Source organism: Pelobates fuscus, chromosome 10 (assembly GCF_036172605.1).
Source record: "Pelobates fuscus isolate aPelFus1 chromosome 10, aPelFus1.pri, whole genome shotgun sequence".
NCBI classification, from domain to species: Eukaryota; Metazoa; Chordata; class Amphibia; order Anura; family Pelobatidae; genus Pelobates; species Pelobates fuscus.
The window spans coordinates 84,001,783-84,018,782 of record NC_086326.1 but is presented as its reverse complement, the minus strand read 5'-3'; the positions used below and the strand labels follow the sequence as shown (position 1 = coordinate 84,018,782).

Genomic DNA, 17,000 nt, shown 5'->3' with positions numbered 1-17,000 from the left:
CTTCGCAGGGCACGCTCCAGGAAGAAAACAAATGGTATGATGTCACTGATGGTGCCTTCGGTGCGACTGACTAGGTTTGTCACCTCCTCAAAAGGACGCATGAGCCTACAGGCATTGCGCATGAGCGTCCAGTAACGTGGCAAAAAAAATCCCAGCTCCGCAGACGCTGTCCTAGCACCCCGGTCATACAAATAGTCGTTAACGTCTTTTTCTTGTTGGAGCAGGCGGTCGAACATTAGGAGTGTTGAATTCCAACGTGTGGGGCTGTCGCAAATCAAGCGCCTCACTGGCATGTTGTTTCGCCGCTGGATATCTGAAAAGTGCACCATGGCCATGTAGGAATGCCTGAAATGGCCACACACCTTCCTGGCCTGCTTCAGGACGTCCTGTAAGCCTGGGTACTTATGCACAAAGCGTTGTACGATCAGATTACACACATGTGCCATGCACGGCACATGTGTCAACTTGCCCAAATTCAATGCCACCAACAAATTTCTTCCGTTGTCACAAACCACTTTGCCGATCTCCAGTTGGTGCGGAGTCAGCCACTGATCCACCTGTGCGTTCAGGGCAGACAGGAGTGCTGGTCCGGTGTGACGCTCTGCTTTCAGGCAAGTCAACCCCAAGACTGCATGACACTGCAGTATCCGGGATGTGGAATAGTACCTGGGGAGCTGGGGGGGTGCCGTTGATGTGGAGCAAGACGCAGCAGCAGAAGAGGACTCAGCCGAGGAGGTTATGGAAGAGGATGGAGTAGGAGGAGTAGAGGAGGTGGCAGCAGGCCTGCCTGCAAGTCGTGGGGGTGTCACCAACTCCTCTGCAGAGCCACGCATTCCATGCTTGGCAGCAGTCAGCAGGTTTACCCAATGCGCAGTGTAGGTGATATACCTGCCCTGACCATGCTTTGCAGACCAGGTATCAGTGGTCAGATGGACCCTTGCCCCAACACTGTGTGCCAGACATGCCATTACTTCCTTTTGCACAATCGAGTACAGGTTGGGGATTGCCTTTTGTGCAAAGAAATTTCGGCCGGGTACCTTCCACTGCGGTGTCCCAATGGAACGCATCAGACTCCACCAGCTTGTATGGTAAAAGCTGGCGGGCTAAGAGTTCAGTCAAGCCAGCTGTCAGACGCCGGGCAAGGGGGTGACTTTGTGACATTGGCTTCTTACGCTCAAACATGTCCTTGACAGACACCTGACTGTGGGCAGATGAGCAGGGACTGCTCAAGGCGCGAGACGGAGTGGCGGATGGTTGAGAGGGGACGAGGAGGACAGCAGTGGTTGACGTGGCTGAAGATGCTGGACCAGGAGGAGGATGGCGGCTTTGAGTTTGTGTGCTGCTTGTACTCATGTGTTGATCCCATAGGTGTTTGTGATGTGCGATCATGTGCCTTCGCAAAGCAGTTGTACCTAGGTGGGTGTTGGACTTCCCACGACTCAGTTTATTTTGGCACAGGTTGCAAATGGCATCGCTGTTGTCAGAGGCAGACACACCAAAAAAATGCCACACTGCTGAGCTCTGCAATGACGGCATTCGGGTGGTGGCAACAGCATGCGTTGATTGGTGTGCTGTCTCGCTGACCCCGGGTGCCGATGCATGCTGTCTGACTGTGCCACTAGCTCCTTGCGACGACCTCCCCCTGCTTCCCACTCGTCTCCTCCTCCTCTCTGTCTCCCCATCTGAACTTTCCCCCTGTTCTTCTTTTCTTCTAGGGGGCACCCACGTGACATCCACGGACGCATCGTCATCATCAACCGCTTCACTTGTTTCTGACAACTCAGCAAAGGAAGCAGCAGCGGGTACAACATCATCATCATCACACCATACATCGATGTGTGTAATGCTGCCTGACTGAGACATATCCCTGTTATCTACATCCTCTGGCAATAATGGTTGCGCATCACTCATTTCTTCCAACTGATGTGTAAATAACTCCTCTGACAGATCAAGTGAAGCGGCTGTGGTGCTAGTGTTGGTGGTGGCGTCAGGCGGGCGAGTGGTAACTTGAGAGGTGCCCGAAGCTAAGCTGGAGGAGGATGGTGCGTCAAGGTTCCGAGCGAAAGCTGTAGAAGATTGGGTGTCCTGTGTTAGCCAGTCAACTATGTCCTCAGAACTTTTCGAGTTCAGGGTACGTGGCCTCTGAACACTGGGCATTATTCTAGGGCCAAAGGGAATCACAGCACCACGACCACGACGGCTCCTGCGGGGTGGCCTGCCTCTGCCCTTCATTTTTTTTTTTTCGATTAGTGGTACTATGCGTGCAAGCTACTGTGACAACAGATATGAGTGGCACTGTGCACTTGCAGAAGTTGGCAGAGTAGACGCTGTAGGCCTGACACACACACTTGCAGACAACTAACTGCTATTCAATCTATTACAGTCAAAATTTTTTTTTTTTAAATGTACACTACTGTTACACCAGATATGAGTTGCACTGGTGTGACACTGTGCCCTGGCAGGCCATGAAACGCACACATGTGAAGGAAACTGACTGCTATTATATTACAGTCCAAAAAGTTGTTTTTTTTAAATGCAAGCTATTGTGACACCAGATATGAGTGGTGGCACTGGGCAAGTGGGCACAGTATACGCTGTGAGCCTGACACACACGCTGGCAGGCAGGCAACTGCAATTAGATTACACAGGAAAAAAAAAAAAAAAGATGTTCTAGCCCTAAAAAGGGCTTTTTGGGGTGCTGTCCTTACAGCAGAGCTCAGATGAGTCCTTCAGGACTGTAGTGGACACTGAATACACTAGCCTAGCTATTGATTTCCCTATTAAATCAGCAGCAGCTAAGAATGCAGCTTCCGGGGGGCGGGGCCTAGCTGTCATGGAGGAAAGACGCACTTCGTGTGAGCTCCCTCAATATCTCACTTTAAGCAGCTATCAACAAGCGTATTTTACCCCAGAACGGGATGACCCAGCAATGTTGCTCCTACCTGACCAACCCGACATGCTTAATAGCGGTCAGCAACTCGACAGAGTCTTACTTACCTCTGTGTGGCAAGTGTGGCCTGGTGCTCACCGGGTGGGAGAGGCGGCCGATCTCCCGATCCTGGGATGCCCAGGAGCAGCTACTTTCCGGCAGGAGCTCAGTTTACCCCCCTCAGACCGGTGGGGGTTATCCCGGTCCACCCCTGAGAGGCTGTCTGGAGCTAATGGACGCACAGAGCACAGCCGCCCAGGCTGACATACTCATCTGCAACTCTCCCAATGTGGCGCCAGCCGCGTGTCCTCCTGGTACCAGCAAAGCATGGCAGGATATTGAGTCTAAGCTGGACAGACTCTTTAATCAATTTTGGAAGCAAATAACAAGCAGGAAGCCCCAACAAGCTCCACCACAGCCCCAACAAGCTCCACCACAGCTAAGCGAAGCAGTCCCCATTCAAATCCACCAACGCAAAAGGCGTCGAAGACGGGACCGGAGGCAAAAACAGAAATGCAGAGCCTGCCCCACATCAAGCACTCGCCTCCACCATAAGCCACCACAATCCCACACCGGACGTGAAGCACCACCGGGACAGATCCGACCACCCGACAAAACAAGCTTCCACCACCTCAAGCCGCGAACCCGGCACTCAGCCAGAGACTTGCCTTTGTTGTTACAGGTATCAGGGACTCCCAGGGTCTGCACCTGGCGCCCAGAAGGGATCGGATGAGCACAAGCAGTAAACAGCAGCCTGCCAAGCATGTCCCACTATAGCTGATCCTCCACACCATGCCTTTGATCACATGAACTGCTCTCTGCACATTAACTAATCATAAAGTAGCAAGCGTTTAAACATGTCATTATTTCACCTCCTAAAGAGTTTATTGTCGTAGTTCCTTACATGCCTTTACCTTAACCGTTCATGTATTATGTTATTCACTAGTCTCATCTCATGGGGCGACTCACACTTGATTTATAACTAGTGGTGGAGCTGCTGATATAAATACACAGTTGAGAACGTGCAAGCTACACCCTAAACATGACAGCCATCTTTCACAACAATGTACTGCTATATACTCATACCCTCAGTGCAACTAGCCATGATATATGCACGTTCAGCCTAGCATGCTCAAATATAACACACTTCTGTCTAAAAAAAAAAAAAAGAATGCAGCTTCCGAATGAATCTAAAATGGATGCTGTCCAGGAGGTGGGAGGGTCTGGGAGGGAGGGTCTGCTGCTGATTGGCTGGAATGTGTCTGCTGACTGTGAGGTACAGGGTCAAAGTTTACTCAATGATGACGAATAGGGGGTGGACCGAACATTGTATATGTTCGCCGTCCGTGGCGAACGCGAACAAGGTATGTTTGCCGGGAACTATTCGCCAGCGAACTATTCGGGACATCTCTAGTCTGCTGTTCAGTTAGCTTGAGTACGCAGCAAATACTCTAGATTCTACACTCTTGCAGCCCCAAATGTAATACAAGTCAGATGTATTTACATGTTAACGTTTATAGATGGGAGTAGGTTGCCATGGAAACGAGGCCTGCAACTTCCATTAACCCAGCAATACCGAAATAAGGGCTGTAACTTAAATTAGCTCGATAATACTTCTGTTTCTGTAAGTGAAGCTTTGCATGAGAAATTTTATCGCTTTCTTCTAATTAGTTATTCTAGAGCAGTGGGCCATAACTAATTAGTCAGTGAATGTTTTTTTTTTATAATCTGTACTGATTTTTTCCTCCTATTTAAAAAAATATACATTTTTTTTTGTTGCTTTTATTAAGAGTTTTAAGTTGTGCAGAGAATAAATTTGTTATAGGTTTTAAAGGAATACTATAGAATTAGGAATATAGTGTTCTCTCTTTATTTAGATTCGGACAGGGTGAGAGGGGGGCAACATCTTAATTAAATGTGAAATAAAGGGTATAACTTATCTTTGTCTCTAGCGCTGCTCAATCAACCTCCCACAATGTCATGCCAACTCTTTTATTTTAACCAAAGAAGGCTCCCCTAAAAGCACATGCGCAGCCTGCATTGTGCTTCTTTTTAATGATATGGAAGTAAGCCATAAAAAATCGAGTGTGAGTCAGTTCTTACAGTGGAAAAGCCTCTAGTGGCTATCAGAAAGACATCGACTAGAGTCGTATTTAAATAAAGAAGAGACGCGAATGGGTTAACTAAACCAGTGCTCCCAAATCACGTCTCTATACCCAAGACGTAAAGTGCCCCACCAATGTACAACAGAATGTTGCTAGTTATAGAGCATGATTAAACTACCAAAATAATAAATCTTTATTAGTCCCTCAAAAGGGTTAAACGACGTAAAGTGCTCCACCAGTGTTCAACAAAACGTTCCTCATAAGGGTTAAATGAGAAAATAGTTAAAAAAGATAAAGACCTCTGGCTATTATGCTATCTTTATAAATTCACATCATCTTGGCTAAATACTGAAACAGTAGCAGTATACTGGTGAACTGTTGCTGATTTTAAGCAACAGTGTATCAATGTATCAGTAGCCAGTATTAGTGAGGTGTATAGTTAGAAATTAGAGGAAAACCTGCTGCAATTAATGATTTTAAAGAATGTATTAGTAACCCACATATGATTGCAGCAAGTATATTTACAATAGATGTGGGAAAATAGAGAATTGAAAAATCTTTGAAATAAAGAGGGGGTGGTAAATTCGTCAGGGAGATATGGAGATAAAAAAGAGTGTTTGGGAGAGAGAACGGCAGCGTATTTTGAACCAAAAAACTATATATGGTCGAGATGCTAGCCGATATAGATCAAACCCCAATGACAACACTCTTAAGTACTGTAAATAGTACTTAAATATAAGCTATACTGAGAAAATAAAAATCCAAACTGTACAAGGATTAAAATCCTTCAATTATAACCTTTCCAATCCCAAAAATAATAAGGTATATACATATTTAAATTTAAATAAATGGTGCAAATGAGAAGCCTTAATTTAACCCTTTGGGTTGTAGTGTTTTGAGGCGATAGATCCAGAAGCTTTCGCGCTGTCTTAGGAACCTGTCATAGTCACCTCTTCTTTTAACTCATTTCACCAATTCAAGGCCACAGAATCGTAGACCATGTGATTTGCCTGAATGGTGTTCCTTCAAGTGGCAAGCAATTGGAGTTTCGATACGTAGTTTGGGTGACCTTACGTGTTCTTTGAAAGGGCGAAAAGTTTTGCCCACATATTTACAATCACATTCACAAGTGAGCAAGTACACTAAACCTGTGGTGTTACAGTTAAAGAATGAAGTGATTGTAAAGGTTTGTTTATTTTCACTGTCAGATACTGTTTTAGAATCCCATTTAATATATTTACAAGCGACACAACGTCCGCATTGAAAGGAGCCAAAAATGGGTCTATTCAACCAGGTCTTAGTGTGGGTGCGTTTTAATTGGAAGTGACTGGGGACTAGGAGATCTCTAAGGTTTTTTCCCCTTTGTGCCGTCATTTCCACTTTAGGGCCTAGAATTATTTATTTTTTTAATTCTTTATTTTGGTGTGCAACAAAGAAATAACATACAGGCTGGTAGCGCCACAACAGCAGCTACAAGCTCAATGTGGTCAAACATTTGTATACAGTGTCATGGCAAGATAGACAATTGCACTTTTTTAAGTTAAAGAAACAGGCTTCAGTATAGACAATAGTATAACACTTGAATAATAACAGGCTAGGGGACCAACGTTAGTAAGAAGGTATAGCGTGCATTCAAGAATGAAACGTTGTTTAGATGTTTTGCTAACTCAGCGCAGTCTGGCACTATGGGAGAGTCAGCAAGCCAGGCACCCATCTCAGTACTGTACAGTTTAGTAGAGGTTAACTATACTAGTGTTGCAGATCATTCTGTTGTGCCCTGCTCTTAGATAATGGGGGACTAACTGTCCAGATAACAGAGTAGTTTATGAGGCGAGTGGGTTATTACAACTTAGTGAACGTGTCCAAAGTTCATATATGCAGTAAGAAAAAAAGAAAGCAAAAAACATAAACAACAAGAAAGCATAGGTAAACGTAGGGTAATGGTCTAGGCACTCGCTTGTAAAGGGTACATTATGTGCTTCTATAAGCCCGCCGAAGTCTATCCTGTGCCTATTATGTTTAGCGTTTTCTGGCAATTAAAGTAAGAGTAAGAGGTACCCTTCGTGGGCATTATGCGCAGGATAAACAATGCTGGGTATAGTTTAAACCTTGCAGAGAAATTCAGCTGCTCAAAGTACATGATAAAACAACTTGCCGGATTTAATGTTTATCTGGAGCGATGTCCCCTAAGACTGGTCCTAGTACCCTACTTGTATGACAAAATAAACTATTAGAGACATCTTAAGGCTGTGCTGTTATCAGGTAAGGTAAGCTAGGAGTAGCATTCACATTAGTAAAGTTACTAGTAATTTGGCCTATAGCATTGAGAGGATGTGAGAATAGTTAAAAGGAGACAGCAAAACAGCATATAGTTACAGACTGAGAGTTCTTGTTACAGCTCTGGAAACTTTCCCCCGTACTCGGGTGGAGATCTCAGTTCTCGGTCCGCAGTCATCCAACACCTGCTCTGTGGGTCTTTTGGGATTGCGTGTAGGCCGCTGGCTTTGTGTTAGAGATCCACCGGTCCGAAGTTCCCGATATTGGGCCCACAGTTCCGTGGCAGCGATGTTCGGTGAGTGGTGTGCAGGTCAGTGTCACTCTGGGGGATGCCCGGTGGTATTTCTGTGGAGGAGTTTGGGCCCTATTTACTGGGGGGCGTTGTGCCGTCCTCGGTTGCTTGGGTGGAACCCCTCTGCTGTTGCATGTGTGAGGGGCTTGTGGCTCGGGTCGTGAGGTACGATTTTTTCTGCCCCTTTTGTAAGTGGGAGTCTCCTGTGCTTCTCCTGCTTGTCTCTCCGGTTTAGGTGGTCGTTTGGACGTTCTTGTCGGTTGTTGTGTCCAGCTTAGCACTGGCTTGCGCAGTCTGTGTGCCACATGTCCTCGGCCTGACGCCTCAAATGTTGGTTTGGCACTCTGTGTTGGTCGAGGCTCGACGGCCCTCACAGCAGCGCCATGTTTATTGCTTGTATGGCTCTCGCTCTTCTGTGGTGAGGCTGTCTGGATCAGCTTAGCCTCCAGCTTGCGCCAGAAATTTTCAAAGATTGCCGCTATAGTTTGCCGGGTCCCATGTTGTGGGGGAACACGTGGCGTCCGCCATGTTAGGTGCAGCTTATTGTTGCATATGTCTCAGTGCATTCCCCCTCTGCTCCTGTTCTGGTCTCACTTTGTTTCTCAGATGTGGACCGCGATCACCCCCGACGGTCCGGGGGGGTGATGGCGGGGTTCCTGCTTGCGTTGTGTCAGCTTCTCATGACACTGGACCGGGGGATCGGCCGCCTCTCCCGCTCTACGGTCGCCAAGCCTCATGGCGCAAGTCAGTCTGCCAGCCGGCCTCAGAGTGCTTACAAACTGCAGGGTCGGTGTAATCTCCTTTCAGTAGTCAGATGAGACTATTTGGGTTGCTATATGTGAAGCTTTGTGGGTTAAATAGTCGTTTTTAGCTCTATTTTCTGAGGAGCTCTGCAGTGGCACGTCTATCCTCCATGCTGGTCAGGCCCCGCCCCCCCCAGGGCCTAGAAATTTTTTAAGATGAATATCTCCAGTCAAGAGAGGCCAGAATCTCTGAATACCAGACTTCACTTTATCCCATTCTGCATCAAATGTTGCAATCATTCGTGGAGGAGGGTTAGTAGGCAGAGGTTATTTGTTAGTCAGAAGGGTCTCCCTATCTGATTCAAGAACTCTCTTGTATGCTTTTTTAAGGCATCGGTTGGGGTAGCCTTTATCCTTGAATTGTTGTCGCAGAATGTCATCTTGGGTTTTAATTCCTGAATAGTGCTGCAATTTCTGCGTGCCCTTAGGTACTGACCAATGGGTATACCCTGTTTCAAGGGTTTGGGATGAAAGCTATCCCAGGTCAAGAGGCTGTTGGATGCTGTGGGCTTTTTAAAAAGGGTAGTCTGGATCGACTTTTGACTATCAATTGAGATAGTCAGATCTAGAAAGTTAAGAGATTTCCCACCAAATTCTGCAGTAAACCTTAAGTTAAGATTATTGTCATTAAGAAGAGTCACAGAAGAGTCACACATGAATCAAAATCATTGGATGTGCCAGTCCATACTATTAAGATATCATCTATGTATCTAGCCAACAAATAAATTTGCTGATCCAATGACTGTTTCCTCCCACCACCCCAGGTGCAGGATGGGATAAAATGAAGTCTGGTATTCAGAGATTCTGGCCTCTCTTGACTGGAGATATTCATCTTGAAAAATTTCTAGGCCCTAAAGTGGAAATGACGGCACAAAGGGGAAAAAACCTTAGAGATCTCCTAGTCCCCAGTCACTGCCAATTAAAACGCACGCACACTAAGACCTGGTTGAATAGACCCATTTTTGGCTCCTTTCAATGCGGACGTTGTGTCGCTTGTAAATATATTAAACGGGATTCTAAAACAGTATCTGACAGTGAAAATAAACAAACCTTTACAATCACTTCATTCTTTAACTGTAACACCACAGGTTTAGTGTACTTGCTCACTTGTGAATGTGATTGTAAATATGTGGGCAAAACTTTTCGCCCTTTCAAAGAGAGGATCAAGGAACACGTAAGGTCACCCAAACTTAGTATTGAAACTCCAATTGCTTGCCACTTGAAGGAACACCATTCAGGCAAATCACATGGTCTACGATTCTGTGGCCTTGAATTGGTGAAACGAGTTAAAAGAAGAGGTGACTATGACAGGTTCCTAAGACAGCGCGAAAGCTTCTGGATCTATCGCCTCAAAACACTACAACCCAAAGGGTTAAATTAAGGCTTCTCATTTGCACCATTTATTTAAATTTAAATATGTATATACCTTATTATTTTTGGAATTAGAAAGGTTATCATTGAAGGATTTTAATCCTTGTACAGTTTGGATTTTTATTTTCCCAGTATAGCTTATGTTTAAGTACTCCTACTGTTATATTGGGATTTCAATTTATATCATTTTATTGATTTCTTCTCACACTTTAAAGCAGAACTTCTCCCCCAATTTCGGTTCCATAATATGGTGGATAAGGATAGGCTTTATCCATCTATTTCATTTTTACAATATGGTGGAGAAGGATAGGCTATATCCATTCATTCATGTTTCTAGCCCACTGCTATTTATTTATTTATTTAATTATATTTATTTTATTATTAATTTTTCCTCATTTTGATTTCAATGTAATATAACTTCTAATACTGACCCTCAATTATTATTTCCTTTATATCCACTTTATAATTATCCTTTATTTGGTATATACTATACTTAATGCATGATCAGTTTAATCTAATTCAATATAATTTAACTTCATAGATGAACTACATATACACATTTATCTTCTGCCATGGATATTTCATAAATATTTCACTGCTCTGGCACTATAAGGGGTTAATTTCCCCCATGATGTGATCTCAGCAGCGTAACTTATTCAACCCTGCCCCTTCACAGTGCGTCCGTAATACATATTATGACGTCACAAAATAGGCGGGCACAGCTGGGTTTAAAATGTGGTGCCAGTTTCACAGTCAGCTCTTGACAAAGGCGCCTGTGTGCGCCGAAACGCGCGTTGGGCATACTGACATCCCGACATACTTATGTACATTTAGACTTCGGCTTTGTTAGATCTTAGATTAATTATTGATTAGGTCTTTATTTCTAGCGGGGACCAGAAAGGTCCGCAATTAGATCGGACAGATTTTCTTTTAGTGAGTCTTTGATAGCCTAGTACTTGTTATTTACTTTAGGGAGTACGCTCCAGACAAATAGCACTTAGCTAGCTGTGCCTGTGCCGTGCTGTGCTCTATCAATATTAGTGGAGCCTTGTCTACACTTAAGGAACGATCTCTCTGTAGATTTAGGTCTGGGCTACATCTCACTATTGTTTGTCCTAGACCATTATACAATTATCTAATTTCTGTTTTTCGTCACTTTTTTTTGGGGGGGGGGCAATAACCGAGTGTTGTCATTGGGGTTTGATCTATATCGGCTAGCATCTCGACCATATATAGTTTTTTGGTTCGAAATACGCTGCCGTTCTCTCTCCCAGACACTCTGTTTTATCTCCATATCTCCCTGACGAATTTACACCCCCTCTTTATTTCAAAGATTTTTCAATTCTCTATTTTTTCCACATCTATTGTAAATATACTTGCTGCAATCATATGTGGGTTACTAATACATTCTTTAAAATCATTTATTGCAGCAGGTTTTCCTCTAATTTCTAACTTTACACCTCACTAATACTGGCTACTGATACATTGATACACTGTTGCTTAAAAGCAGCAACAGTTCACCAGTATACTGCTACTGTTTCAGTATTTAGCCAAGATGATGTGAATTTATAGAGATAGCATAAAAGCCAGAGGTCTTTATCTTTTTGAACTATTTTCTCATTTAACACTTATGAGGGACTGATAAAGATGTATTATTTTGGTAGTTCCATCATGCTCTATAACTAGCAACATTCTGTTGTACATTGGTGGAGCACCTTACGTCTTGGGTATAGAGACGTGATTTGGGAGCACTGGTTTAGTTAACCCATTCCCGTCTCTTCTTTATTTATTCATTTTCTGGGTTATGCCCTAATACCCTTCAACCATCACATTCTCGGTGGGCGACTCTGTTCACTCACTGCGACTGTATAGTTCTAGAGTTGTATTTAAGCCTGCAATGTAAGCACTGCTGTATCAACTATACGGCAATGCTTTACATTGCAGGATTACATCTTTAGGACCACTGCACGCAGAACAAAATGTATTGAGATTAAGTGGTCTGATTGCCTTTAGAGGTCCTTTAAAAGACAGAAAAACTAACAAAAAATTTTAAAATGTATTTTGTGGTTATTTCTTGTGCTATTTTCATGAACAAAATGCCAAATCCCAGGTACAGAAGAACAGGAAGGAAATACTCAGTTCTGCATATTTGATGTTTCAACTAAAATAAGCTTCCTCAGGGAGTTCTGATAAAGCTGATTAGGTATTCATTAAAATCAATTTCTCAATTTCCGTAAACAGATGATTTTTTTCCCCCTTCATTATTATAGACCATTGTACCCAATTACATAGCATTGTTATCCTTATCATATTTATAGAGCGTCACATTATATTAAAAGTAACTACACTGAACAAAATTATAAAAGCAACACTTTTGTTTTTGTCCCCATTTTTCATGAGCTAAACTCAAATATCTAAGACTTTTTCTATGTACACAAAAGGCCTATTTCTCTCAAATAATGTTCACAAATCTGTCTAAATCTGTGTTAGCGAGCACTTCTCCTTTGCCGAGATAATCCATCCACCTCCCAGGTGTGGCATATCAAGATGCTGATTAGACAGCATGATTATTGCACAGGTGTGCCTTAGGCTGGCCACAATAAAAGGCCACTCTAAAATGTGCAGTTTTACTGTATTGTGAGGGTCCGGGGGGGTCCGTAAACCAGTCAGTGACAACCATTTGCCTCACGCAGTGCAACACATCTCCTTCACATAGAGTTGGTCAGGTTGTTGATTGTGGCCTGTGGAATGTTGATCCACTCTTCTTCAATGGCTGTGCGAAGTTGATGGATATTGGCAGGACCTGGAACACGCTGTTGTATATGCTGATCCAGAGCATTCAAAACATGCTCAATGGGTGACATGTACGGTGAGTATGCTGGCCATGCAAGAACTGTGATGTTTTCAGCTTCCAGGAATTGTGTACAGATCCTTGCAACATGGGGCCGTGCATTTTCATGCTGCAACATGATGTGATGGTTGTGGATGAATGGCACAACAATGAGCCTCAGGATCTTGTCACGGTATCTCTGTGCATTTAAAATGCCATCAATAAAATGCACCTGTGTTCGTTGTCAATTACATACGCCTGCTCATACCATTAACCCACCGCCACCAGGGGCCACTCGATCCACAACGTTGACATCAGCAAACCGCTCACCCACATGACGCCATACACGCTGTCTGCCATCTGCCCTGTACAGTGAAAACCGGGATTCATCCATGAAGAGAACACCTCTCCAAAGTGCCAGATGCCATTGAATGTGAGCATTTGCCCACTCAAGTTGGTTACGAGACCCTGATGAGGATGATGAGCATGCAGATGAGCTTCCTTGAGATGTTTTCAGACAGTTTGTGCAGAAACTCTTTGGTAATGCAAACCGATTGGTGCAGCAGCTGTCCGGGTGGCTGGTCTCAGACGATCTTGGAGGTGAAGATGCTGGATGTGGAGGTCCTGGGCTGGTGTGGTTACACGTGGTCTGCGGTTGTGAGGACAGTTGGATGTACTGCCAAATTCTCTGGAATGCCTTTGGAGATGGCTTACGGTAGATAAATTAACATTCAATTCACGGGCAATAGCTCTGGTGGACATTCCTGCAGTCCACATGCCAATTGCATGCTCCCTCAAAACTTGCGACATCTGTGGCATTGTGCTGTGTCATAAAACTGCACATTTTAGAGTGGCCTTTTTATTGTGGCCAGCCTAAGGCACACCTGTGCAATAATCATGCAGTCTAATCAGCACCTGGGAGGTGCATGGATCATCTTGACAAAGGAGAAGTGCTCACTAACACAGATTTGTGAACAATATTTGAGTGAAATAGGCGTTTTGTGTATATACAAAAAGTCTTAGATCTTTGAGTTCAGCTCATGAAAAAAGGGGCAAAAACAAAAGTGTTGCGTTTAAAATTTTGTTCAGTTTGATGGAAAGATATGTATTAATGGCCAGCTCGAACAGCAATTATTTGGCTGCACTATTGAAAACTGTTCATAGATAGAAAGACAAGCGTTCTGCACAATAAAATGTTTAGTTATAGCGTAGCGGAGTGATAAAACCATTAGCATAAAACATCATTTGTATTATTTGCAATTTTCTTCATTTGCATTTTTTTCTGTCTTTTTCTTAGTACCACCCAGGAGTCCGATGATTTGCCAAAGGAACGTTTTCAGGTCATTCAGAACTTCATTAATATGGTACCAAATGGAGAAAAAATAGTTGATGAGGTAAACTAAATTAAAGTGATAAAATTGCAGTTGCTGCATCACAGAAATAGTGCAATGTTTGAACAACATTCCTAATTAAAATATTAGAATGATTAAGCGTAGAGAGTTTGCTAAAGACAATTATAGTAGTTTGTTACATATGACTACAGTATTACATTGCAATTGTACCATTCAGTGACAGCCTTACCAGTCTCAGCTTAAAGGGACACTCCAGGCATCCAGACCATTTCAGCTAATTGAAGTAGTCTGGGTGCTGTGACCCTTTTGCACTTAGTGTTGCAATGTAAAACATTGCAGTTCCACATTGCAGCTCTAAGTATGCCCTCTGTGGCTGTCTAATAGACAGCCACTAGAGGGCTTCCAGAATCCAAACCGACCTTAGGTTGGTTATCTGACGCTGTGTTAGTGTCAGATTTTCCGCATAGCAAAGCATTGAATAATGCTTTCCTACGGGGGGTCTAAAGCGTGATCTAATGGCCATTGCTGCGCATGCGCATTAGGTTTTACCCGCCGGCTGACGTCAGTGGGAGAGGAGCATGGGCGGGCCTGACCCAATGCCGAGGGACATCGGTGCTAGATTCAGGTAAGTAGCTGAAGGGGCTTTAACCCATTCAGCGACATGGGATGGGGGGCACTCCAGGATTCTCTAGTGCCAGGAAAACAAGTTTGGAGTAATTATTCATCTTAGTTAACGTTACAACTAGGCTAGTTTTAGCCTAAATTTTGCCACTTGGACATGTTTGCTGCAATTCATATTTTAGTGAATAAACAATTCGGTATTTTATGATATGACTTCATCTTAATCATACTCGTTTGTTTATAAGAGCAAACCCATTTTTCACAAGTGAGGCTGCAATTTTTAGAGTTGGAGTAAGCAGAGTAGATGTGGCAGAATTGAACAAGACCTGCTATAAGCTTAAACAACAAAAAAAATGAACAGTATTTTGAACGTGCTCTTATTGCCATTTAAAACATTAGCAAACAATAAGCAGAATATAAAATATATGTCGGTAAGCTTGGCCATTTTTATTTTTGTTTCCCAGGTGGACAATGCAATTGCCTTATGTTCTGAAATGCACAATATTAAAGCTTCAATATATGATTGCAAGAAGAAGCTGGAAAAAATTGGTGAAGACTATCAAATCCAGGTATGATTTTTACAGATGTGTTCACAATGTGTTCTGTCTATATGCTTATTTAGTTTTTTTTTATGGAATATGGATTTTGTGGAAAGGTCCTAAAAATGAGAATAAAGTAGTACATTTCCCTAAGCTGTAAGTTTGTTGTATATTTATGTGTCTTTTCTATGGCAAGCAATATGTGAGATGCCTGGCATTTCCATTGAATATAAGCTCAAGGCAACATTGGCCACATGTGTACGCAAGGAGGTTGCCTTCTGTACCCAACGATGGCCAAACCGCATTCTCATTAGTTTGTTAAACACACTTTTTTTGTTAGCCCCAACTAAGGGTAAAAATCATGGTGATTGATTGCATTGGCATATGACTAGTTACAGACCAGTCAAATCACATGATCAATTTTGTGGCACACAATAGTCACCCGACAGCCTGCCAATATCACAAAGTATCAGGGGGACTCTTGAAAAAATACAGCACACGTTTGATATGTGCGTTTTGAGGAGTATTTTTTGCCATTTAAACCTGTATGCATAGCACACATCATCAGTGACACTAATTGTGTATGGGCAGTATCCAGTTTTGCTTGAGTTGTGACCATAAATGTCTCTTTAGTCCCTCTTCCCTTTCTTTTTATTTTATTTATTATATAAAAAAAATATAGGAATATAGAGGTATTAGCTGCTCATGACGTTTTATTTGTTTGATTATAGGTTTAGAAAACAGGCATGTTCATGTCTAATTAGACACCTAATTAGATGCACTTGGACGTGTGTGTGTGTGTGGGGGGGGGGGGGTTCAGTCTGTGTGTATGGGCCACCCTTTCCCCCCACACACACAGACTGTGACATACACACATTGACTGAGCCATACACACACACAGAGACTGAACCACACACACTGACGACTCCAGGATGTCTCTGTGCAGAGCTGAACTTCCTGTCCCTGTCTCTCCACTGCGCTGCTCTCTGTGATCCAAGAGGAAGTCCTCCCAACACAGTGCCCCCTGTGGCCGCAGGTGGGAAAAGGGTAGAACACAGTTCCACAGTGACAGTGCTTGACTCTGTCTCTTGACAGAGCTTGAGACTCTGCGCTCCAGACTTCAGTTTCAGTTGGGGGGGGCAGTGCATGATGGCCATGGCCCACACTGTCCCCCTCCTCCCCAACCCCCCCAGCGACGCCACTGGCCTGGATGTAGGGGAAGCAGGGGCTCTTTCCTGCTTCCCTGATCCTGTGCAGCAGTTACCCGGTATTTCTTCTGGGTGCTTTTAGCTCCACCCTGCTGCCATTTAGCCCCACCCCTGCCTCAGTTTCTTTTGTATGTTGCTCAGCACTTTACTGCACCCGTGTTTATCTTTTTCATCTGCCTTTATCTCGCCTAATTCCCTTTCATCTCTTTGCGTGTCTATTAACCTTCTTCTGGGTTTCTTAATGTGATCTTTTACCTTGCCCTTTCGTGGTGTCTTAACCCTATTGTATCATGATCTCATAGACTGTAAGGATCTTGACTATCCTCTACCAGGCATGTAGAGGATCGTGTTTAGGCCCCTGGTTAGCATGCCACTGGGCCTAAATCACATATTCCATAAACATGTGCTGTACAAGGGCTTATGGATAATATCAGACTTTCGAGACCAGAGTCTCCGGTTTGGTAGAAACTTCTGGTCTGCTGCTGCTCCTACTTGCCTGTGGATTAGAAATATCGGCAAGGACAGAAGAAGAGCCTTGTATATTATTATTTATAGTTTTAGTGAATTATAATAACTCATTAGAAATTAAGGATCACAGCCACATAGAGCGCCTGATGTGACTTTGTTCTTAGCAGAATTTACATTAATGATTTCGAACAAACTGTCATCAATA

General features: G+C 43.6%; 1 protein-coding gene across 2 annotated transcripts in view; it reads left to right on the top strand.

Moving 5' to 3' along the window:
• PALD1 (phosphatase domain containing paladin 1) overlaps nucleotides 1–17,000 on the top strand; it is a 315,653-nt gene that overhangs the window by 154,848 nt on the left and 143,805 nt on the right. For both annotated transcript variants that reach the window (XM_063435101.1, XM_063435102.1), the window contains 2 exons: nucleotides 13,905–14,001; nucleotides 15,045–15,149. In XM_063435101.1, the coding sequence (XP_063291171.1) occupies nucleotides 13,905–14,001; nucleotides 15,045–15,149 (202 nt within the window). The remainder of the gene's footprint in view (nucleotides 1–13,904; nucleotides 14,002–15,044; nucleotides 15,150–17,000) is intronic.